General features: G+C 34.6%; 1 protein-coding gene across 1 annotated transcript in view; it reads left to right on the top strand.

The window, feature by feature from the left end:
- Nucleotides 1-534: 534 nt before the first annotated feature.
- The window catches only part of LOC150107630 (cyclin-L1-like), a 401,380-nt gene continuing 374,682 nt past the window's right edge, over nucleotides 535-27,232 (top strand). Inside the window, exon 1 of the mRNA XM_090391981.1 lies at nucleotides 535-978. Within this exon, the coding sequence (XP_090248107.1) occupies nucleotides 763-978 (216 nt within the window). The 5' untranslated portion in view covers nucleotides 535-762. The remainder of the gene's footprint in view (nucleotides 979-27,232) is intronic.

Here is a 27,232-nt window from a genome sequence, read left to right as displayed (position 1 = left end):
ATTATCAATATTGTAACATTTCCTCAGTTACACCATTGCGTTATTTTATATATAATATCACGTAGCTCTTACTTTTTCATATCAATCCATTGCTCGTGTTTCTACTTTGTAATTAGATATTTTTGCAACTGATGATAGGCTGTAATATTGAGGCTGAAATATATTATCTTAAATAAATAATATTATTTATCCTTTGTGTTTTTTCGTGCTAACTGAAGAAAGTGAAAGCTGCCTATATCCGGCTTCCAAAAATTCGTTGCCAGAATATGGCCGTAGAAAGTAAAGCTAAAAATAATCTATCCACCTTCCCTTGAGGATGAACAGGCGTTCATCCTCAAAGATTTAAAGATTATTAACAAGGCTTTTAATCGTTCTGTTCTCTTAATAATCGAGAGATATTCGTTTTGAACGAGGGCGCTGATTTTAACCAAACTTGCAAATTAAATAACTATTTGTGTGTCGTAGGATGCTCTGTAAGGCGCTGTAAAGGTTTTTTTGTTGTTGTTGTTTGTTTCGAAGTAGGCTTTACACATGTTTTTCTTTTCTTTCCTTTTTTTTTATTTAAATGTATATATCTATATATACATATATATATAGATATATATATTATTTTTGTGAATATCGTGGCAGTCTCTCTTCGTGATCGTATATTGGTAACTTGGAACTGAATATTTATAATTACTGCTGAGTTTGGAAATATTCACTTGAATGGAGTAAAATATAATATATTGTTACTACCTACTTGAAACATTTTCATTCAAGATGGCTGGTGTTCAGAATACTGTAGAAAATAGCGTAATCCCAAAATTACAGTATGGCAAAGTTGTTTTATCGTTGGAAAATAGTATACTGCCTACAGATAAACGTTTACCAACGCCTTCACGTTTAGATGATCTGGATAGCTCAGCTGAAGCTGATTTAAGGATACTAGGATGTGAATTGATTCAGACCTCGGGTATTTTGCTTCGGCTACCTCAGGTTGGTATTTGTAATGTAAAAAATTTAGACCGTAATTTGAATTATTTATTGTTCATGCAATAATATTCCCACTTTCGAAGCGTCTTTAATAGTATTCGTGAGTATATCAAGTAATGTTAAAGGTATCAATAAACCTAACATTCATTTCCATTCGATGGCATCACTTATAGAATACTCCGGTCTAGGACAGGAAAGAGTTTCTACCAAAATATCAATTTATTCAAAAAGTAAGCGTTATCCAACATTGCGGAAGTTTTCCTTTTGTTGCGTTAAGGCATACAAAAGGTAAGATATTGTCTGCGTTCAATGAAATTGTAACCGAATACTCTTCGTATATTTCAAAATAGCAGTCATAATTTTATAACTTTTAATTATATCATATTAAACATTATTCAAGTTTATAAGTTTAATATTTCCCCTTCATATGATTTCCCCTTATTTTTGAGAGTTTAAAAGCAAATCCTTGCTGTACCTTGACTTAATATTCAAAGCCTTAAACACGAAACCTTTCACAGTTATGTAATTTTTATTTTGCAAAAAGTTATGTGTGATATACTCAGTTTATAAACATGCAGGGTAAAAAGTTGTATTGAAAATTTTAATAAAATATATAAAATGAATATATATCAATAGAATGGAAGACAATTTATTTCAGTTTGTAAAAAATTAAATGAAAAGAATCAGTCAATAAAGAAACGATCATAGAGTATGGATTCTGTTTTTTTCTCCATTTCTTCTTGCATGCATTGTGGGTAATGGTCTTGTTAGGCATGCTCTACACCAGTATTGCCAGCATTTCCTCCATCTGAGAGTAAAGTAGTTTTTGCAGGCTGGCCACTAGATAGTACACGAGACTGAACCAGATAGTAGTACCTCTACTGGAGGTTACCCCATCAGTTGATAATTAATCCTGCTACTGCTTATTCTTCCAGGTAATGTCTGGAGAGTATCAGTTTGGTAATATGAAGGGGACACTGGTGATAGTATGCTTGGATTGGAGCCAGGCACTGTGTGGGAGTTAGGTGCACAAGTCCTTCCCCTCAGCTGTATGTCCTTACTCTTCAAGTTTCTTTCCCTAAAAGAGTTGATGTATGAATGGCTATCTCATGAAAGATTACTAACTGCTAGTATCACTGCAGATGAAAAAAATTCCCATAAAAAACAAAACAAAACAAAAAATCACAAAAAACATGAAAAATACCACAAATTGCCAAAAAAAAAATCATAATAATGAAAAAAGAAGACAAACCAATTTTATTCAGTGAAAAACATTTGCACAGCCATTTTCACATCTGTAGCATCAGTGCAAATGCAAACAATGATGCTATATATTGCCATTTACAAGCTTCAAAACTCAGTCTGCTTTTCCTAGACAAACCCTAATTGACATTCTCCATGACTACAGTCCACCTGTTGTTATCCCATCTACATCTTGCATAGTGTATTCTGCAAATAAAAGGGAAGAATATTCACTTTTGCCAAATAGGATATTTCTTGCCAAAGTCTTTCAAACCTGGAATCACCTGCTTTTTGATTTGTTCTGGCTCAAAATAGTTTTCATTTCCTGACTTTGCTGTTCTTTTTTATTGCTCATCTCAAAAAAATTATTTCATACTGTAATTACCAAAATAACTAAGATTATCTTCCTGGGATATTAATATTCATAACACAACTGGCTTCCCCTTTTTCACAGATCAATCTGGAAGGGAAGATTAGTCATATGTTATCAGTCACTACATCCTATGGCACTGCTGCCAATTGGGATGACCTCTGGGATTTCTACACATCCATGGGAAATTACTGTTCTTGCTCTCCTGATCTAAACACTTGATCTGAACTAATAACTGAAATAGTCTTAACTGGAATGAGTTTTCATTTTCTGCTACACTGCAAACCCCTGACTTCTGTCCAAATTCTCATTCTCTAAAAATTGTGCCCATTCTTTTTATGATAAAAATACTGCATAAGTTTGGTGACTCAAGTAAAAAAAAAAAAACTGTGACTTTTCTAATCAGCTTACATTGCTGTCTGAAATAGGTGTAAAACAGTTATTGACAAATCCAAATCAGACATCCCAAAGGCAAAATAAGCTTGCGTGTTTAAATGGCAGTCAAACCTTTTTGAGAGTTTAAAAGCAAATCCTTGTTGTACCGTGACTTAATATTCAAAGCCTTAAACATGAACCCTTTCACAGGTTATGTAATTTTTATTTTGCAAAAAATTATGTGTGATATAAACTCGGTTTATAAACATGCCCCAGAGTCATAGACTCTTGCTATGGCTCTGGGCATGACTGCTGTGCTTCTTTGTTTCCACTCTCATGATGTTGCTATGGTAACATTGCCTTCTTGGCAGTAGTCTTTTTTTCCAACTCTGGTTGAGACAGCCTAAGCATATCACCAACAATACTATGAACTGCTCATTGTATGCCATCCTTGATCTTTCAACAGAAGGACATCAGAAAAATCCTCATTAGTCTTGATGCTAATAACTTGCTCTGAAATTAACGTCCATCCTATATTGCCTAAGCTGTCATATTCATTCTGAAATCTATTCAATATCATGGAAGCATGATTTTATCCATCCTGCACCTAAAAAAGTGTGTTAAGTTATTCATCAATGGGCCCATTCCTCTCATCTCATTTCTTGAACGTGATGAAAGTCATTAACAATCAGCTTCTTCAGTAATTAAGGACCCATGAGTTAATTAGTAATCATTGCAATGGATTGCCATTCTTGTTCAACGATAGACTTCCTTGCTAACTTTACCCCTTTGTGAATGGATTGCCAGCTTCTTCCCTTTTGTTCTTTGTATGTTGTAGTAGATAGCATCCTCTCATCAGATTTCTTTATCAGTGTTTCAGTACATCGGCGTTATGTACTCTCCTCCATTTCTTTTCTTCATTTGAAAAAAACCTGTAATACTCTAGTCATTGAAGCTTCAAGATCTAATATAACCACTTTTGTTTCAATATTGAAATACTATGAGATGATATAATCAAAAGAATTATAACAATGGAGGAAAACTCGTGTAGCACAATTGGAAGAATGATGTTATGTTGCACCCTTTGATTGGAAAAGGCCCAAGTTTGATTCTCATTGTGATAAGAGAATTCATTATATGTTTTTTCTTCTTCTTTCAATTGACAATGAGTTAACCGATCTCATGTGGAGCTAGCAGGGTTTTTTCCTCCCTGAAACTCGGGATTTTCATCCTGCATACAGACAAATTGGCCTTGAGAACACGTGCAAATTTACAGACAAGATATACTAGTGTTGGTGGCATTGGTGTAGGTCAGTGTTTCTCAAACTTCAGATATCTGCAGACCCCTTCTTAAATTTTCATTATTACCAAGTACCCCTAATTAATTAATAAAAAAAATAATTAATTAAAATGAATAAATTAATTAACATTAATAAATTAATTTAAAATATTAAAAAATTAAATATCTATTTTATTTGAATTTATATGTTCATGTAAACAAAAAATATGATTTATTTTTAATAGAACAAACTTTATAAAGATACTATAAATACTTACTTGGAATAATTTATCATCAACGAGAGGAGTGAAATTGCTTATGGTGAGATAAAATTTCAACCAAATTTGGCTCTGTAGTTGTTAATTTCAATCTCAGATGCAGTTCAACACCTATAATGCGATTCCTCTTCTTCGTCTTAATATCTACAAGCGCTGAAAATCCAACTTCACAGATATGAACTTGGAAATAGAAAAATGAACCTTAGAGCTTTATCTGTTAATTCAGGAAATTCATTCTGTATTTGTAGCCAAAATGATGATAACGTATTCTCGCTGTATTTATTTTTTAGGAAACCATCAGAAACTAGTTCTAAAAGTTGTTCTTCTATCGACGATAGACCCTTTGGCATAAATTTGTTTTTATTGAAAGGGTATCTTATCCACTCAATATTAATGTCCAATTCAGGAAATGCTTTTCTAGATTCCTTTGTAAGCTTTTTAAATGCTGCATGGCATCATCATCAATTTGTTCATTTGAACTTGCGAGCAATTCATGAAGCGACGGAAATGCGTCATATTCCCCATTACCAACCCGCTTTTGCCGTAACTTCATTTTTGCCAACGTGGCGTTCACTTTATCTTGGACAAGAAATATAGAAATTTCCTTACCTTGTAAAGATAAATTAAGACTATTTAATACAGTAAATATATCTGCCAGGTATGGTAATTGACTGAGCCATTTCCAATTATGTAAATGCTTTTTCAATTCAAACTTTTCATCAAGACAAACTTGTAGTTCATTCCAAAGTTCAAATAAACGAGTAAGGACTTTTCCATGAGAAAGCCAACAAACATCGGTATGGAAAAGAAGTTGTGTATAGTTGCCTTCTCATTTCTTTGCAAAGTTGAGAAAAAAGTCTGGCGTTTAGAGGACGGTCTTTAATATAATTTATGAATTTTACAGCTTCATCAAGAACTTTTCTTAGGTCTGTAGACATTATATGTATAGCCAAAGCCTCCCTGTGTATGCAGCAGTGTGTCGACTTTGTATTGGGTGCAACAGCTTGAATCCTCGAAACAAGCCCTTTTTATCCAACCATGGATTTCGCTCCTGTCCGTGCTTATTCCAACACAACTTTTCCAATCAAGCTTGTTTTGATGCATAAAGGTATTTATACTGTTGAATATTTCTTCTGTTGTATGTTCTGGTAAGGGTTGGCAATATAAAAGGTCGTCATGAATTTTTTGATTTTTTTTCGTACCTAACGAACACTAGAAGATTTGCAAAATTTGTAATGTTGGTGGATTCATTTACTTGCAACACATAATAACAACTCTTACTATATCAATGTTTGTTTTATATTTTCAGCCATTTCAGTGATTCTTCGATGAACGGTACTATTTGAAAGGCAAATCCGATCAAAAGATCTTTTTGCATTATCTCTGATCATAATTTCCGCTATTATTTTTGCTGCAGGCTTGACCAAAGTTTCACCAATTGTTTCCGCTGCATCACTTTTTTGCTATTAATAGCGACACCCGATATGAAGCTTCTAAAGCCTTAATGTTTTCACCTCCTGACACGATTGAACATCATTTTTTGAGATTCTTTTAAATTTTTTAGTTTATTTTGAGAAATTCAACAGGTTTGTCCTTGCATTCATTATGTTTCGATTCAAAATGGCGATTTAAATTACATGGTTTCATGCTTTCATTTTTTAAAGTTTCACTGCAAATTACACATAATGAAATAGATTCCTCTTCATTTCCCCTCTATGAAAATCCACATTTTAAGTAATTTATATCGTACTTACGAAGTTTTCTCATCTTCTTCCTAGTTGGTTCTTTAGAGATGTCAGACGACACACTATCAATTTTACTTGATCCAGATACAATATCAACATTTTCTTGTTGCTGACAGCTACTTGTATCTACTATGTTCCTCTCTTTTGCGCATTTTAAAAATCCAGTCTTTAACCAGTGATCCATACTTAAGAATTTGAAAGCTAAAAAAAATTACCGTATTTAACGAACAGTTACTTAAGAATTTGAAAGCTAAAAAAAATTACCGTATTTAACGAACAGTCCTTCAACAAATGGCAAGCAAAAGCAGAACTCGAAACAGACAACAATGGTAGGCCAGTAGAGATAAAGCAGCTATGAAGACATTCATATGATTGGTGCAGTATTAACAAAAGATCGCGCTACTAATTGACAAAGGCAAGCCGACAGTTCAGTTGAAATGCTAATTCTCTTCAACCGAATTCTTTATGTAATATCTGAAACACATTCACTATATATTTCTTAGTTTTAACACGTCCACTCAAACATAACCATATGTTGCCAGTGCACCATATGGTTTTGATTGTCTACTATATAGCATTTTATGTGGGAGGGGTCATGTGATTCATTAGTTAGTGCCAGTTGTCTCTAATTGCACTGTTTGTTGAGAAACATATTACACAGCCTGCAGATGTCTGTGTACCTTATTCAGTGATACAATAGGAACGTTTTATGATCTCAAACTTAAATTTTATTCCCTGCGTTAATGATGCATAGCCGAAAATTGCCACGGATCCCCGGGGATCTGCGTACCACACGTTGAGAAACACTGGTGTAGGTGATGATGATAGTGGTAGTTCACTGTAGTTGGTAGATTAAGTAGTGGAGACAGAGAATAATAGAGTAGGTACCTTCCTACAATGAATCTTTAGACTCCATGGAGGTTTCACATAATAATAATAATAAATTTTATTAATGTAGAATTTTTGCTTGAGTATCATAGACTTCGTCAGTACATATCACAGAACAGAAATGAAACAATAATAGACAGTTCTTAAAAAATGCCACCTGAGTAGCTAATGTAAGATAAATAGTAAGATCAGTAATTTCCTAACTTATTAAAACTAAACAAAACATATTAAAACTAAATTTCCTAACTTGTGGGTTATCCTATTTTAGACAAACTGGAAGATCTGCTTTTGTCTAGAAGAACACAAGTCTTATATTAAATATCATGAGCCTGATGAATATTCTGAACTTTGCAGAGCATGTTATCTGCACTAAACATAATTTATTGGAACAAGACAGATCCTTCATAAAAGTCTTTTCCTCATAGAACGACTTCATAAAGAAGCAGCACGTGAAACTTTACTTCATTGTCCTAACTTAAACAGATCCGATGGTCTCTGTCTATCCCCTTTGTGGGCGATAGTACTTTTTAAATCTGCTAATTTTTCCTAACTTTATTTTACCTGTGAATTAGAAGCAATTATATTTATTTGGAAGCAATTATATTTATATAATTTTTTAAAATAAATTAGTTAATTATTGACCTTATTTAATTATCTTACATTAGCTACTGTGGCATTTTTTAGAATTGTCTGTTATTGTGTGATCTTGTACTGAACTGTGATACTTAGGTGAAAATTCTACATAATAAATTTTTTATGACTTTTCCTCCAGTTTTATAATTCTTTTAATTTTACCGTAACCAGTGTTTTAAATGTAGATGGCTGTATAGATGGAGATGGAGAGTTGTAGAGCCAGTACCATCCCTGAATGAGTCTTTCAGTTCCTTTGAGGTGTCACATAATAGTAATAATAATAAATACTGATCTCCTCACCATTCTTAGGTGTGGTGAGGGCAGTTCAGTCAATTTCAATGCTATTTCAAGAATGATCCTACTTCACTCCCTCTTACTTTTGATATTGTTCTAATATCCTTTCAATAACAATTTCTTCTTCTTGCTAAACATTCTGTATCCAGCTTATCCTGACAAACATATTACATCAATTGTCTCCTCAGCCTCATAAAAACTTGGTATTTTTTTATATTCACAACACTGCTTTCCTGCTCAGTTCTTAACATGTTATTAATCTCAGGTCTGACCAACCTTAGAATATTGTTCTTACATTTGGAGTGATTGCTGCTCACGAATCCCTAAGAATTCTTGATTGTATATAGAAAGCGTTTTACCTAAATGATCTCTTTCCTACAGACACCCTCCATTCACTTTCACATAGGCACTTTGTTTCTGCATTATGTCCCCCTTTTTTTTTTTGATATGCTTTCATAGGCATTAATCTTCTGAACTGGTCACTACCATTTCTTTGCTTTCCTTTCATCTGAGAAGTAGAGCAGCTATTGGTAAATATCCATATATAGTTACTTCAAATGTATTGAACCAGCATCATCTTTTTTTTATTCATGCAGAACGGAAGGTTCTTTGGAACAGCCTTCCCCCCTGCACTGTTTTTTTGTAATGATTATAATCTCACTTTTTCAGGATACTGTTAACTCTGGTAAAAATGCTAAAAATATGTTGGATAATAAAATGATAGGGCTTTATGAAATTAGTTTGTGTGTGTATATATATATATATTAAAGTTATGGTGGACTTGTAAGGTAGCTTGTCAATAGATTATTTCTTTTTCTCTAATCACTTGGCAACACTGTTATGTTATAGGCCTTGTGACCTTTCATGTGTAGGATTAATATGAACTTAATTACAGAACAATTAGATTAATGAAATTGTTATAAATATTATAGAAAATTGAACAAAATATTAAAATATTTTTATAAATATTTTAATTATTTCCTACCATGTAGGAAAAGTATTAAATGTCAAAATGAATTTAGAAAGGAATTCCCGACATTAGAGTTTCTGTTTTGTTTATAACTATTTCTGAAAAGAGAATTTAATCTAGAAGCCAGTCTTCATTTATAAGCCACAAAAAAGAAAAAAAAAAGTATTTGATAAAGTAGAAAGACATTTCTTTGATATACTACATGAATGAAATATATCTAATATTTTATATCAATAAATCATCAGCCATTATTGATCCACTGCTTTCTCTCTGTTTTTTCTCTCCAAGATACCCCAGGACTTTGTCAGTGGCTCTTATTTCTCATGTCACTCATGCAGATCTGATTTCATTAAATCCACTGTGATTTTGACCAACATTATGCTAATTTTTTCCTCCCATGTAATCTGATCCACTACTTCTGTCCATCATTGATCTTGTCTTCAGGTGATATGCCTAGCCCACTTCAGATGTTCCACTCCTATAACATCAGACTTTCATTTGATTTCTTACTCAAGTATTCCTTATGTGATACCAAGCATACATCATTCTGTACTCAATTATGTTCTTAGTTTTTGAGCTTTTATATTAAATGTCCATGTTTTGCATCAAATATCAATATAGGGAGAAGGTGCAAGCATATGGTAGCTACTTTCGGATAATTGAGAAATGAATAAAACCATGTGATTCTTTCTTTTAAGGTTACACGGTGATCAGCATTCATATTTCTGAATTTAGGGACACAAAACACACGTGCTGAAATGATTATTTTACTTATTATTAATAAAATAACACTTGACGTTTTGACCCCTGTATTGAGGTCATCATCAGAAGGATACATGTGTATAGGATACCAAGCTACATGCTCTTGCACTCTATAAGATAAACTAAATCTACGCTGTTAATTAATCTTTTTCTTAGCCTGATCTCTAGTGATTAAAAAAAAAAATTTAATTAATGAATAAAAAGCTACAATAAACTCTGCTAAAGTCCTCCTGTACTAAGATTATTAAGATTCTTCTGGATTTGTACAGTTCAGATTGTTATACTGCAATTTTCTTCTGGACTTGTACAGTTCAAGTTGTATTGAATGTAAAGGAGAAAAAACAAAGAAAAAAAAACACTTCACCAAGTCTTCTTATATTGAGATTTTTCTTTGGCTTGTTCTAGTTGCTATAAAGGTTGCAAATGGGCCTTCCACATCCTTGGAATGGTTAGACCATCATTTTTGTTCAGATTTGGAATTATGTTTGAGCATTTCACGTAAAATAATCATTGTGTTTACGTGAATATATCATTCATCCTTCTTTGAATTTCCTCTCGAACTAAGTTTTGGTACGGTGTAGGGACTTGGTACCTTTCCAATCAATTTGTGGTATGTTTGGAGTACATGTATGGTAAGTTACATGTGCATTGTATTTTGTAAACCCCTGGGTGGGTTAGGTGTGGAAGAGTTTTTTTTTTTTTTTTTTTATCACTAGAGGTCAGGCTAATAAAAAGATTAATTAACAGCATAGATTTAGTTTATCTTATGGAGTGCAAGAGCATGTAGCTTGGTTTCCTATACACATGTATCCTTCTGATGATGACTCAATACAGGGGTCGAAACGTCGTGTTATTTTCTTAATAATAAGTAAAATAATCATATCAACATGTGTTTTGTGTACCTAAATTCAAAAATATGAAAACCACGTATGCATCAAATGACAGTTGCCATTGGTCATGTGACACTGCACTAAGGAAATGCAGATAAAATGATATCAAGCTATAAAAAATTAATGCAACCACATAAAATAATGAAAACAGTATGATAACAAAACCAAGTGCAAGCGCATGAACCATAGTACCTAAAACACCACACCCACTTATAAAATGAAGCAATAGCTCACACTGAAAATGTTTGAAAATAGTTAATTTATGCAGAGGCAGGTGAAATGTCAAGAATATCCTTAGCATAAACAGAACACAAACAGCAAAAAAAAAAAAATTTTTTTTAAATTCCTCCTGAATTTTTATGAAATCACCAACAAGTGAAGAAATGCTAATGTCATAACTGTTTGAACAGCACTAACAAATACAAGGAAAATGAAACAATTCACAGAATGCAACATCCAAAAATAAACCAACCTTTCAAATTCAGTGAAACTAACATATAATACTTTAGGATATAAAAACAGCCAATCTAATACCAAAAAAAAAAAAAGCCAACATGAGAAATGATATATCAGGAACACCAACACACTACCAAACACCTCTGTGTTGTAGCACTCAACAGAACCTAACTTTTTAAAGTCAGAGAAGCTAACATACCTCCCAGTCACCAACAGAAGCATTCTTACCATTGACCAAAAAGATCAGTAATACAGGTACCAAGAAAAAAAACACCTGTGGTCCTTGAGAGATAACCTGACCTTTTAAATTTTGTGAAACCGACATACCATCCCATGAAAAACCAAGCAATATGAAAATGATATAAAAACCAATAAAAAAGATATTTATAATACAGAAATTTTTTGAAACTTGGTTTTATGTTGTTTCTGAATAAAACCAGTAGTATAAATAGTAGAGCTTATTGGGTGATGGAATTATCCTAATCTCCAGTTATATAATCCAGAATTATCCTAGTCAAGTGCAAAATTACTTCTAAAATTAAATTTTAATTATATTAAAGAGTAAGTTAAAAAGATATGGTTGTAAGGATGACAAAATATTTGGAGCCAAGCTTGATGAACCTGAAATGTACAGAGAAAGGTGTTGAGTATGAAGCTCAATTATGTGAGCTTAAATATGTATATTTAGTAGCTGAAAATAAAACACGAATATTTTCTGTTCCTTTTTTTTAAAAAATTTTTTTTCTAAAAATTAGAGAAAAGGAACAGAACTAGTAAAATACGTACAAGACCAAGAACATAACAGTGTGCTCGCCGTTTCATTTCAAAATGTCATCATTTGGTAAAAAGTGCAAAACAGACTATCAGACAAAGTACGTTAATAAACAAAAAAACTGAAACACTCATATTGAAACACTACTAGATAAAACCACATTAAAAAAATAGAAATAAAATGACACATTTCCAGAAAACATTAATTCACCATCATTCCAAATATCAAAAACAACCTCAGTAAACATAATGAAATAGACCAAAAACGGCACTTCCAGTGACATCACTCATTGTTACATAAATCATATTATTTCTTTGAATTCTGAACAGTCACAAACCAGTAGCTTTTGTATATTCATACCAGAGAGAATGCACTGTTTAAAAATTTGCATTTTTAGGCTTAGTGGTAATTGGCTTTTGAATATTTCTTCTCAAATACTTCTCACCCAAGCATTGTTCATCTTTTGACTTCTTCTGTGATATTTTGATCCATTATATTCATTGTCCTGAGTACATATAATGATCTCCTTTTTCAGTTTCATTGTCATTGACTTTTATTATCTGGTTGCACATAACTGTTGAACATAACTTGATTTTCTTTAGGTTTATTTTTAAACCAACTGTGTTTTGCTAGCACTTTGGAATTCAATCTGTAGTTCATGTAGATTTGAAGTAAAGATAACTGTGTCATCTGCAAATCATAAATGGCTTAAATATCTTCCATCTATCTTCAGACCTTTTTCTTCCTAATCAAGAAGTTTGAATATTTCTTCTAAACATGCTATGAATATTTCTGGGGATATTGTATCACCTTGTCTTATTCCTCTTTGTATTTTCACAGTGAAGATATTTGCATTAAAATGAATTGTTGGTATGACATTGGCTTTGATGGTTCTTATGGCTTCTCCATTGATTTTGTAGCACCTTAAGTATTGCATAAATTTTTAACAAATCAGAGGCTTTCTCATAATCAGTAAAACCAAGACAATGTTGTTGGTATTCATTTCACTGTTCAATAACCTGTTAAGTCTTCAGTTTCTTTATCAGTATGATTTTGTTGGCGCATGAACTTCAATGATCTTAAGAATTGTTAAGAATGTATCTCTCTCTCTCTTTTTTTTTAAGAATTTGGACAACATTCTTGTACTTGCTATTTGATCAGATACACTTCAAATTTTATTATGTTCCTTTTTGTTGATCATGAATCCAACTCCACTGATTATTTCCTTATCTTGGCTTATATATAATATAGTATTTTTAATTGAAGAATTTCTTCATTATGTCTGACACACAATCTAAGAATGTCCCATTTTAGCACTCTTCTGTTCATTTAGTCATGATTCATTGCTGAGAGTCGGACAGTTTAAGTTCGAAGGTCTTGTTCCAATGGCAGCATGTTCTTGTTACCCAGAGTTTCTTAGTATCCTCTATCTTCATGCTTAACTGCCTGTTGCCATAGGTAGTAACAATCTGGCCTCTGAGGCCATTTTATTCCTATTTAATTCATCTTGAATTAGAACTGTCAAGGCAAGAACATGGCAATATAGTACATTTTATTATTACTTTAAGATCCCATGTAGTCAAAGACTCATCTAAGTCACCTTTTTCATACACACAGCTCATCATCATACTGCAGCTTAAACACATTCAAATTCTTTGCAGGCACCTTCAGGCAAGGTATTCCAATTATTCACAACTCTGCATGCAAAAGACCTGCTTCTTACTCCCTTGTTCACACCCTCCTTATACAGCTTCCAGAGATGACCTCTTGTTTTCTCTCCCCCCTGATCTCTCACCATTTTATGAAAAACCTCTTCAACATTGATCCTATAACAATCCCTTACCAACTTGTATGTCTCTATCATATCACCCCCTCTTCCTCCTATCCACTAGACTCTGTAAATTGCATCTTCTCAACCTTTCCTCATACTCAATATTCCAGAGATCAGAAACTCTTAGCCTCTGAAACCTTTCTAACATCTCTTCGTCCTTTTGAAAACCAGGTGACTAAATCTATGCACAGTAGTCCATGTGTGGCCTAATCAAAGCCTTATACAATGGAACAATTCTTACGTCAGTGTCCTCCACATTATTCCCAGAATTCAATGTGTTGTCCTCACAATTTTGGCAATATGTCCTCTAAATTTTAGATCCTTATCCAACATCACCTCAAGATCTCTTATTTCCCTCACCTCCAACAATATATTCCCACCAAGCATAAATTCTACATCCCATCTTTGTTTCCCAAATTTTAAAACCTTACATTTTGCACATTGAATTTAAATCCCTACTCCCATGTCCATTCACTCAATCTATTCAAGTCTTCTTGTAAGGCCACAACATCTGCTCTACTCCTCATAGTTCGTCCCAACTTTGCAACATTTGCAAACAAATGAATATCCCCATCCAAATCTTCCCCAATATCATTAACATACAGGTTAAACATCAGTGATCCTAAAATACACCCCTGAGGGACACCACTAGTGACTTTCCTCTTCTGGGATATTGCTCTTCCATACAAAACTTGTTAATGCCCATCAGATAGGCAATCTCCGATCCAATGCACTAGTCTAATATCCAACCCCATCCACTCTAATGTTGGAGGTTTAATGGATTTTTTACAACACTCAGAAAAGATTAAAACGAATTTAATAATTCTTTTAATTCTAGCAGCAGCTCTTAGAAATCAACCAAATCTTAATAAATACGGTTGCATTAAGCTTCCAAAAATTTGGGAAACACTCATCACCAGAGATCCTACTTTATATTCCAGGCCACCTACAACCACCCTTAGAGGGTGCTCCACCTAGATAGGACTTGAGTGTCACCCACGTGGTTGGGCTTAGTATTGTATGATATTTGTGTTATGTTACATTAGTTATTTTTGTAATCCCCGTAGATGTCCTAGTGACTAGGACGAAATATAGGAAGTATTAAATTCTTTTTAATCCTTTCTGAGTGTTGTAAAAAATCCATTAAACCTCCAACATTATGTCTTCACAGCACTTAAGCCTCTATACACCCATCCACTCTAATTTGACTATCAATTTATCATGCAGTAATCTATCAAAAGCCTTTGCAAAATCTCAATATACTACTGTGTATCCATTTCCTTTATCCAATGAAGCCTTCACCTTATTGTAATAAGTAAGTAGATTACTAAAACATGACCTTCCTTTAGCAAATCCATGCTGTCCATCAAAGATGATACCATTGTTGTCAATTCAATTCTGGATCCTGGTTCTTACCAGCCTCTCCAATACTTTAACCACAACAACTGATACACAGATAGGCCTATAATTTGATGCTTGAGTTGTGTCACCTTCCTTATGAAGCAGCACAATCCTGCCTCCCTTCCACTCTCCTTTGGAACTTGACCCAGTGCCAGACTCATATTAAATATGTCAAGGCAGATGCCAACTCCCTGGTACATTGCTTCAAATTACATGGTGATATTTAAATTATACATGTTTTTGGTCGTAAAATGTTACAAAATACAAGACTTATTGTTAAACTGACCATAGATTTTTAATTCATATGTATGTTCGTACAATATTGCCTACCAGTTTCATTAGTAACTGACTAGCTTTTTCAAGGCTTGCACAGTACAAAAAATGCAAAAAAGGTTTCAGAATACAAAAAAACGTTAGTACCTGTTAGGCAGCTAAGGTAACATGTTCACGTGACATTTCTATTCAGTATCATGAAGGCGTGTTACATGCAAACGCTTAATATGATTATTCGCGTACTGTAGTTCTGTTTAACTGAGGGAATTGATTAGATTTTTCCAAGTATCGTTCAGTATGGGTGATTTCTGTTTAGGTTGCTTTAGCTTGTTTAAGCTTTTTTTCATGTGTGAAGTATATGCGAAACTTTTATTGGTAACAGAAAACTAGCTCGGATGACAGTGATAATATAAAACGAGTTTTGATATGTATATAAAGTCAATATCAACAGTCCCTGATTACGTGATGAAAGGGACAGGAAGATTTGGAGCTTCCCTGGAGAGCATTCGAAGTAAATACAGTTAACCACTGCTTTGAAATGAAACATATGAATAAGCAATATTTACTAATATTCATTAAGTGCCGAAATACGCAGGAAGCAAAGTTTGTGAACCAACACGAATGTTGTGAATTTTCCCATTAAAATATAAAAAATAATAAAAAAGAAATAATAAATAATAAAAGTTAAATAAGTTTCTTCATCATCATCATCAAATTCCTGCCATGTACCCTCAAGGGGTGTACAGGATATAACAGTACTACATGAAAAAATTACATCATTACTAACTTCCTATCTACAATTTTCCTCCAAATCAGTCTGTTACTTGTCAAGACTCCAACATTATCAGATCTTATATTTCTATCGTCTAAGGCACTTTGTACCGTATCAATCCACCTATATCTTGGTCTTCCTCTGGGTCGTTTTCCTGCCAACCTGGCAGAGAACACTTGTTTTGCTAATCTTTCCTCTTCCATTCTATTTAAGTGACCATACCACCTGAGATTAGCTCTGCTAATGCATTCCTGGATGCTGACATTGTCAAGTTCTTTCCTAATATCCTTATTTTTAATATGATATTGCCATTGATGCCATCTGTTCACGCCTCTAATCTTTCTCAGGACTCTCATATCTGCGGTCTCTAGTCTTTGGTCAAGTGTTTTACTTCTGACCCAGCTCTCAGATCCATAAGTTAAAACTGGTTCGAACACTGTCTTGTATACAGCTAATTTAGTGTTCCGACTAATTTCTCTCTTATTCCATATGAATTTATTCAATTGACTTCCCACCATACCAGCTTTGCTCATTCTGTTGTCTATTTCTATATTTAATTTACCATCTTCAGTAAAAATTGTACCTAAGTAGCTGAAATGTTTTACTTGTTCTACAGGTTCTCCATTCACAACACAGTTGACATTTTCAATGATTCTGCCTATTTTCATTGTCTTTGTCTTTTTATTGCTGACCTTCATACCATATCTATTACAACAGCTATTCAATTTAGACAGAGAATCTTGCAGACTTGTAGCGGATTTATTTAGAAGTATAACATCATCCACATAAAGCAAAGAGCTGACATTAACATCTCCAATTTTGATATCAGGTTTAATACCACTTTCCTTCATAATGTGATCAATATAGATAATGAATAACAGAGGGGATAATGTACATCCTTGTCTCACACCAGATTTAACATTAAACCATCTTCCTGTACTTCCTTCAATTCTAACTGCTGACTTACAACTCAAATAAAGACTAAGTATTGCTTGATACAATGCCCCATTGACACTATATAACTGCAGCGTATTGAATAGCTTCTCTCTTGACACCTTGTTATATGCCTTTTCCAAATCGACAAAACTTAAATACAGATCTTTGTTATATTCCCATGCTTTCTCAACTATTTGTCGTAAAGTGAAGATCTGATCCTGACAGCCTCTATTTGGCCTGAATCCAGCTTGTTCTTCACCAAGCTTTTCTTCCACAATTCTTTTCAACCGTTTCTCAAGTATACTTGCATAGATCTTGCGAGGAACACTCAGTAGGGAAATTCCTCTGTAATTCTCACATTCAGTTTTATTTGCCTTTTTATATATGGGTACTATGAGAGCTCTACTCCAATCATCGGGAATTCGTCCCTCTATCCAGGCTTTCTGAACTATGCAGTGCAGCCACTGTAAGACTTTTATACCACCATACTTCAGCATTTCTGGTCAAATATCTTCTACTCCTGCTGCCTTTCCACATTTCAAGCCATTGATGGCTTTTTCTACTTCAGGTATGGATATGTATTCCTGACTGCATGCCTGGTCAGTGTTTTTTATCACTATGCTGTCATTACTGCTTGTTTCATTTAGCAGTTTTTCAAAGTAATTACTCCATACTTCAAGGATATCTTTTTCTCCTGTTTTCATGTCACCTTTATCATCTCTAACTCCTTTTACAGCACTCTTTCCTCCATTCCTAAGCTTCTTCAACAACCTCCAGAATATTTTGCCACCTTCTTGATATTTATTTTCTATATTCTTGCCAAAGTCCTGCCATGACTTTTGTTTAGCTAGTTTTACACACTGTTTAGCTTTCTTACATTTGTCTCTGTATTCTGTAAGAGTAAAATCTGACTTATTTGCCAGGAACTTTTGATATGCTTTCTTCTTTTCCTTCACTGCCTCTTTAACTTCCTGTGTCCACCAGGGAGTTCTGATTTTTTTATCCTTGCACACAACCTCACCACATGCCTCTCTGGCAGAATCAATCAATGTTTTCTTCAGTTTGCCACTGAGTTTGCCACTGAGTTTGCCACAGAGTTTGCCACTGAGTTTGCCACAGAGTTTGCCACTGAATCTCCAAGGTTTGATTCCTGTTCTCAAACTCTTTTATTTTATTTTCAATAATCTTTCTGTATTTTAGTCTGCAGTTCACATCTGAGAGCTGCTCAACTTTTATTCGCTTTAAAACTTTCTTACATGTTATTCTTTTCAATATGAAATTCAATTTTATCCTTCTCAAGACTAAATAGTGATCACTTCCAATTTCAAATCCTCTGTACACTCTGGTGTCCTGCACCAGGGAGAAAACATCACTATCAACAATAACATAGTCAATGAGACTTTTCTTATTCCTAGCCTCTTCTCTCCATGTGAATTTGTGCACATTTTTATGTTGGAACATGGTGTTAGTAATAACCAGTCCATGTCCTGAGCAGAAATCCCACAGATATTTGCCATTATTATTAGCTTTGCTCTTTTCTCCAAATTTTCCCAAAATATTTTTGTATGTCTCACAATCATTTCCTATTCTGCTATTTAGATCCCCAACAAGGACCAACTTTTCCTTTTTCATTGTGTCAGTTGCTTTTTCTAAAGCCTCAAAAAATTCCTCCACTTCTACCTTAGTAGAACCTTCTGTGGGACCATAGGCACAAATAAGTCTCATTGTCCAGTTCCCCATTCTCCTATTTGCCCACATTACTCTACTTGAGACTGACTGCCATTCAAGAAGATTAGCCTCGTATTTTGTGTTGAATACTATGGCTACTCCTTCTTTTCCTTGATTGTCATTGCCTGAATATAACATTTTGTATTTATTGCTCAGAAAGATCTCACCAGTTTTGGTCTTTTTTGTTTCAGTCACCCCTATTATATCGATCTGGTACTTATCTAATTCCTCTGCTAGCTCCATTTCTTTGCCATTCAGGCTTCTTACGTTGATAGTACCGATCTTTAACTCTGGTGATGTTGAGTTGGGGTTTGTTTTCAGATTTGTTCCAGTAGCTGACTTTTCGCTGTTCGCCCTGGTTCCCTGGCGAAAACAAATGGGGGCCTTGTTTAACCGGGCGATGCCCCAGCTGGCATGAAATTTTGTCATGTTGTATCATCAATTTTTATTTTGGTTTAACCAATAAGAATACAATTTGGTCGGCTAAATCCCAAATTGCCAGCCCATCCTCGATTGTTCATTATCAAAGTAGATGCCCAACAGGGTGCACCACGAGAAGGTGAGGATTGGACATTAGGTCAGAAGCCCTGGTCGGTTCTCCGCATTCCTTTAAAGGCTATGTGGAGGTCTCCTCTCTCAGTTATACAGCTTTGACCCTTAAGCACCCCAATAAGTTTCTTTTAAAATAAAAAAAAATCTACCTAGTCTTAAAACGTTTTAAATTTGTTTTCATTATTTCACGTCCCCTTCAACAAAACCTACGGCTCCCAAGGGGGCAGCAGCCCACAGTTCGGGAAGCGCTGCAGTAGATGGTAGTCAGGGTTTTCCTGTATATACCATCTGGAGATGATTACAGAAGCCAGTGGAAGCCCTGAGATTATGAATATTGAGAAAAAAATAAATACAAAAATATCTGAAAAACAGGATATAAATGATGGTATAATATTGCTAGTGCACGTACACGCATGCGCACGTCGAGCGCGTGCACACACACACACACAGAGAGAGAGAGAGAGAGAGATTAACAATGAAATAATCAAGGTTTAGAAATTTCACATAACAGTGTGTACATTATTGTTTGTATCAATTATATTGTCAGATGTAAAAAGTAATTTACAAAAAAAGCAGTATATTATTTAAACACTATAATGCAGTGATTTGATAGAATTTAATTATACACATATTAAAGTTAAATGTAATAGACACCCACTTTTATGATCTTATTGTTTCCTTAAAACTTACATTAAGTGATCTATCGAAAATCAAAACCCTAATTTAATGAAAGCTTGGTGTGATAGTATTCCTGAACATACAGTTTGAACAATAGAATATCATACTAAAATGGCCACCAAACTAAAATATGAAACTTAAATAATGAAAATATTATTGCTACTTGAAATCTCAGGTGAATCTGGAACTTATTGAGGAAGATCACATGCCATCCACACAAGCTGTCATACCTTTTCTTGAATGTATTCACATTACCTGCACTCACTTCCTCCAAAAGCAGACGATTTCAGTCGCGTGCTGCTCTATGAGAAAAAAGTCTGGATTTCACCTGCCTCCCCCCTTTTTTTTAATGTATTCATTTTCATTCAATGTTCCCTCTAAGCTGCATGCATGTATGTGTGTGTGTGTGTGTGTGTGCACGCACACACACACTGGTAAAAAAATAAAACCATTCCAACTTAATATACACTCTAATTAGTTACTTTTAACCTGCACCATGTGGGTGCACTGACCGTGACATCAGCGAGTTGTAGAGGCATATTTGTTTAGTGTCTGCTGTCTGGACACTTACAGTCACTTGAACTCATGCAGATGGTGATGGATTTTTGTATCTACATAGATTTAAGCAAATCAATTTATTGCTTGCAGTTTTACAGCTCATAACTAGATGAAAAAAGGGCAACATTAATATGAGAAATATTATATTAGCGCACATATTGAGTCTCAGACTGGAAACTTGTACGCAAAATGTTTTTCATATATACATGGGCTGGAAAAAATTAGAAGTGAATGTTATTCTCAACTTCCATGGATACTTTTGCCATCCTCCATAAAATGAAAAATTCCATCTGTCCAGATCCTCTATAATCCTTTTTGAAGTTTGTAAATCTATCACATCACCCCTCTTTCACCTGTTTATTGTTTTCAGTATATACATTCTCAATCTGTTTTTCATAATTTACATTCCGCAATCCCAATATCATCTTTAGTACTCTACTTTGCATTCTTCTCTGTATGTGCATGAACTTGGAAACCTTATCCATACATGGCAGTAGTTCATTTCAGCATTGGAATTATCCTCTCAGTTGTATTTGCAGTTTTGTATCTGCAGGGGAAATGTTTCAGCTGTGTGATAGTGATGGAAGAACAAGAGGTCATCTCTGGAAATTAAAGAAGAGTGTGGTTAACAAAGGTGTCAGAACAAGGTTTTTTGCCTGGAGGGTGGTGAATGAGTGGAATTCATTGCCTGACTTTGTTGTGAGCTCTTTATCTGTGAATGAATTCAAGAAGAGATATGACAGATATTGTTTTGCTAGTTTGGGTCTCCCGCGATGAGTCTACTGACTCCATGGAGATACCCGTAATAATAATAAAAAAAAAATTTTTGCTATGTGATCCCTCAAGCTTCAACTTTTTATCTACTAAAATTCCAAGATCCCTAGCCTGATCTCTGATTCTTAGGGATCAAAGATCCCTACTTTCTTGTTGCATAATCCCACCAGCATGTTATGTCACTAGAGCCATCACACCAAAGTGCATAATTTTACATTTACTAACATTGTACTCAAAACCATTTTCACATGCTCACAATTCCAGCCTATTCAAATCATTATACAAGTGCTGCTGTCATTTGTATTCCTAATATGCTACACTTGTGGAACCTTGAATAGCACTGGACCAAGGACTGAGTCCTGTAATATACACTGGTTACTTTAAATCTTGCAGACTCATCCCTTCTCCTATATACCACTTTTTGATATGTCAGTCAACCATTCTCTTATCCAAGCTAATAGTTTTGCACCCCTTCTGTAATGGGATTATCATACATTTCCAGTCCTGTGGAATCTTTCCTGTGCTGAGATTCAAATTATTTAGCCAAGTCAAAAGCACAACCAGTTCAGGTGAACATACTTTTAGCATCCATGTCAATATCCTATAAGACCATATTGCATAAATTCTTATTCACTTTATGCAGTATACCTTGAGTACCCTGTGTCACTTAACTGAGTTTTTTCATTCAGTACAGAAGTAGCACCGAGCTTAGTGTTGCATACACCGGCTGTTAGCAGAATGGGTGCTCATTAGTTGAATAATGTCTTATTCATACCATCTGCATTCAGTAGAGTTATTATCATTTATTCTTTCTTATTAAAAGAACACGTAAGACCACTGAAGTCTGGTCTAGCACAACACAGTATTAACACTACTCAGAATATCCAATTATCTTAAATATTAATTATTTTCTATCATTTCCTAGCTCGCGGCAACAATTGTATTTTAATAGGAGATCCACCGAATGTTCGTTACTTGTATTCCATTCCTATAACTGTTTGTGTGACACTGAAGATGTACTATTAGTTTTAGTATGAAATATCTGTACCATTATTAATTGAAAGTTATTACTGTGGTCTTACGTTAATAATTATACTATGCCACAGGTACCTCTAAAAATAAAAATTTGTTCTTTCTTTTATTTGCAGCATAATGATAAAATTATTTTTGGTTGTCTTTAGCTTGCAGTGCCAGTTTTCGTTTCATACTCAGACTTACTTTACATACAACATATCTCTTCTTGCCTGCACCTTATATGTTTTGTAACTGACTCAAGAATGTGTTGCTTAGTAAGATTGTCCATCCTTTTCCCTCCTACCCTATTTATTCTTTGAACTTTAGTGATACAATCTGATACTGCATCATGTATTTTTTTTCTTTCATGTGTTCACTGATATCTTTCCTATCCAGTTATCATACCATGGGACTGCGCCTAGTATTCTCTTAGTTCATAATAATAATAATAATAATTATTATTATTATTACCCAAGACCTCATGGAGTCAAAGACTCATCTGGGAGTTCCTTTTATTACACACACACATCTCATCATACCATGTCTTAAACACACTCAAACTCCTTGCAGACACCACACTCTCAGGCAAGGCATTCCAATCATTCACAACTCTGCACGAAAAAACCTGCCTCTCACTCCCCTACTCACACCCTCTTTATACAGTTTCCAGGGATGACCTCTGGTTCTCCCCTGATCTCCCACTATTCTCTGTAGAACTTCTCCACCATTGATCTTATAACAACCCCTTACCAACTTGTAGGTCTCTATCATATCTCCCCTCTTCCTTCTCTCCACCAGACTCTGCAAATTACATCTTCTTAATCTTTCCTCATACTCAACATTCCAGAGGTCAGAAACTACCTTAGTCAGTCGCCTTTGGACCCTTTCCAACATCTCTTCATCCTTCTGAAAATATGGTGACCATATCTGGCCACAATAGTACATGTGTGGCCTAATCAAAGCCTTATACAATGGAACAAGAATCTCCCTACTTCTACACGTCAGTGTCCTCCGCATCATTCCCAGAAGTCTTTGTGTTGTCTTCACAATTTTGGCGATGTCCCCTAAATTTTAGATCCTTATCCCCTATCACCCCCAGATCTCTTATTTCCTCTACCTCCAACAATGTATTCTCACCAAGCATAAATTCTGCATCCCATCTTTGTTTTCCAAATTTTAAAACCTTACATTTTGCAACATTGAACTCACATCCCCATTTGCTTGCCCAATCACTCAATTTATTCAAGTCTTCTTGCAAGGCCACAACATCTTCACTAATCTTTATGGTTCGTCCCAACTTTGCATCATCTGCAAATGATTGAATATCCCCATCCAAATCTTCGCCAATATCATTAATATACAAGTTAAACAGTAATGGCCCTAAAACAGACCCCTGAGGCACTCCACTAGTGACTTTCCTTTTCCTGGATATCGCACCCCCATACACAACTTGTTGATACCTATCAGATAGCCAGTCTCCAATCCAATGCACTAATCTAATATCCAACCCCCATCTGCTCTAGTTTGACTGTCAACTTATCATGAGGTACTCTATCAAAAGCTTTTGCAAAATCCAAGTATATTACTGTGTATCCTTCTCCTCTGTCCAAGGAAGCAGTCACTTTATTGTAATAAGTAAGTAGATTACTAAAACATGACCTCCCTTTAGCAAATCCATGGTGTCCATCAAAGATTATACCATTGTTGTCAACCCAACTCTGGATCCTAGTTCTCACAAGCTTCTCTAACAACTTAACCACAACACCTGACACAGAGATAGGCCTATAGTTTGATGCTTGAGTTCGATCGCCTCCTTTATGAAGTGGCGCAATCTTGCCCTCCTTCCACTCTTTAGGAACTTGACCAAGTGCAAGACTCGTATTAAAAAAATATGTCAAGGCTTATTTACATCTAGTTTACTCAACTCCCCAAACACCTCTTGCTCACTTACAGTCAGTCTCTCCTTCCCATCATCAACTGCTCTCAATCTCTCCATGAAGTCACATTCACAAGATTAAAAGATCTTTATGAATTGCTCATTAAGTATCTCCACCACACATTCTGCAACAGCTGTCTTTATACAATTTCCTCCAATCAGTGTCATCCTTCCATAATCATTCTTTCTTTTGCTGGCTACATATCGAAAGAACTCCCTAGGATTCTTTTTGGCTTCATTAGCTAACTGCTGTTCATACCTCTCTTTAGCTACTCTCACCAACCAAGTCACCCTCTTTGCCTGGTCTTTGTAGACCTCATGAAATTGGTTATTTCCACTTCTCTTATGCTGCCTCCACAATGCCTTTTTTCTCTGTTTCGCATGCGTAATCTCTTTATTCATCCATCTCACACCTACCTTATTTAACCTTGTCACCCTTGGAATACATTTAGACATTGCATCTGCTAAATAGTTTTTGAAAATCCCCCAAGCTGCATTGATCTCTTTTCCAGCTAACTCCTCATTCCATGCTACACCTGCAAGCTGTTTCCTAAGCTCTTCATAATCACTCCCCCCCCACTTGTAGTTCCACATATAATATACTGCATTGTATTTCAGCGTAACTTTTTGAATAGAGCATGTACATGCTCTGATACATGCTGCTTGTGGAAGTTGTCTCACAACAGCTCAATAAATTTGGCTTTATTCTTATGGATAATTAAAGTTACTTGTGATGATTACTCATTTATCAACCTTCAGGTTGATTTGGGGGTCCATTTCATCATTTAGCAAAACTGATTCACTAGTTCTGTAACAACTTACTGCCATGTATTTGATATTGTTAGACTCCTCCACCTCATATAAGATAGCTTCAAACTCACTGTTACATGGAAAATTGTTACTGATATTGCAATCATAGCTTTCTGCCCTAAATGCACTTAGATCATCTGATGTCATTAGTGGCCTCCCCCTTCTTTCATGTCTGACCTTCCTAAACGGTGCCCTTTACTTTCAATTTTTGTTAGTAACATCTGATACACTCAACATTTCAACAATAATACACTCAGTAACAACTAAACTTTTAACATCTATCTTGGGTCCAGAGTATTTTAATAATAAGGTGATACACCCTTTCACTACTTGTATATGGGAAATACGACTTCTGCATTACTTGAACCTTTGTATCCTTTCTGTGTCTGGCTCCCACTGATGACACCCCCAATAAAGGTTGAAACCAGTCTGGGTAGTGGTCCTCTTCCCATTATACATAGCATTATATATGTCCAAAAAGGGGGGGGGGGTTGCTTTGCATTATGGGTACTAAGGCAATTGATGTGTAGTCATTAGCCTCTATATACAAGTAGCCCAGCCATGAAGACACTTCATGTGCAAACTGTTTGCTTACAATTGGATAAAGGATTAAACCAAGAATATAATTTCTTGGCATCTTTAATTTATAGTCTAACCAAGTGAAAAAAATGTTCAGTATGAAAGGATTACATGTTATTGTTTCATACTTTCTCTAGATTTCTGATATACCAAATTCATCCAAGTGCAGGCCATCCCTGATATGTAAATCCATTGTTCCACAAACTTAATTCACACACCCTAAAACTCGCAACTATTTCTTCTACATAGCATTTGCTGTTATAGCCCTTCTACCATATCTTCATAACAGACTAAACTATTTTTGCTCTCTTCTTCTAGCAATCCTTTCATATCTTCTTTCATACTATATTTATTGCTGATTAAATCATTACCTAGAAGAGCTATTTTTGTTGTATTTTTGATTTTCATTATGGTTTGAATAATGGAAAACTCCTGGAAAACTTATAGTAGTAACACATTCATTAATGGCATCAACATATTCAATTAAGCTATATTACTGTTTTGAGCAACTTAAAATAAAATATTATATTATGCAGGAATTATTGTTTTGAGCAACTTAAAATAAAAATCCGCATGTAGATTCTTTTGAACTAAAGTCTTTTTCACTAAATTTCTCTGACAAGGCATTCCTGAATGCTGTTAAGATCTTCAAGTTCCATTCAAAATTTGGATCAATTAGTTCCCTGGTCAATTTTTAGACCATACTCAGTTTTTTCAAAATTCTCTGTAAGTCTTTGTTTTGTAGCATAGGAATCATTTTACTTATCAATTATTTTTTTGATGGTAGGTTCCTTTTTTAATGCTAGTTCAGCAGCTGTTTACATCTTCAGTGGCAATTTCTAGAGCCAACCAATGTGCCATTTTAACTTTTTCCAAGAAGATCCAAAATCTTCAGTGTCTTTAATTGAATGATATGCACTGCTTTTTCTAATACTATTAATCCCAGTGCTCTCAACATCACTAATTATTTTTCTTTGCTACTATTGATATATGTCTTCTAAACATGCTGTATCATCATTTTCTTGTGAATCCTAGCCATGAAAAGGTTGAAAATCATATATTGGTACTTTGTGTGTGTGTGTGGGGGGGGGGGGTTTCAAGAGTTAGATAATCTGCAAACATTTATCTAGACTAAACACGTTTTTTGTTTTTTCTTCAAACTATTTCAGAAACTCCATTAAGCAGTTAATGAAATTCATATACTACCAAAACACATTCACGAAGACCTTTGCTCTAATTTTGATATTGGATCTGCAATATCTGATAATAAAACTTGACATTTGTGACCCCAGCATAGATACATCCTATTACTTGTCATTGAATTCTTAGCTCACTCTCATACCCATAATCTGCTCCTTTATGTGTGTTTGCTGCTTTTTGATATTGGCTAAATGTGCCTGTTATACACCCATAAATCCTAGTTGATGTAGGCAGCATGCAATAGAAATAATCATGTCCAGT

Source organism: Typopeltis vanoorti, chromosome 4, assembly GCF_054136105.1.
Source record: "Typopeltis vanoorti isolate ZY-2024b chromosome 4, IOZ_Tvanoo_1.0, whole genome shotgun sequence".
Lineage (NCBI taxonomy): Eukaryota > Metazoa > Arthropoda > Arachnida > Uropygi > Thelyphonidae > Typopeltis > Typopeltis vanoorti.
The sequence above is the reverse complement of the archived record's forward strand: the minus strand, read 5'-3'. Positions and strand labels throughout refer to the sequence as shown.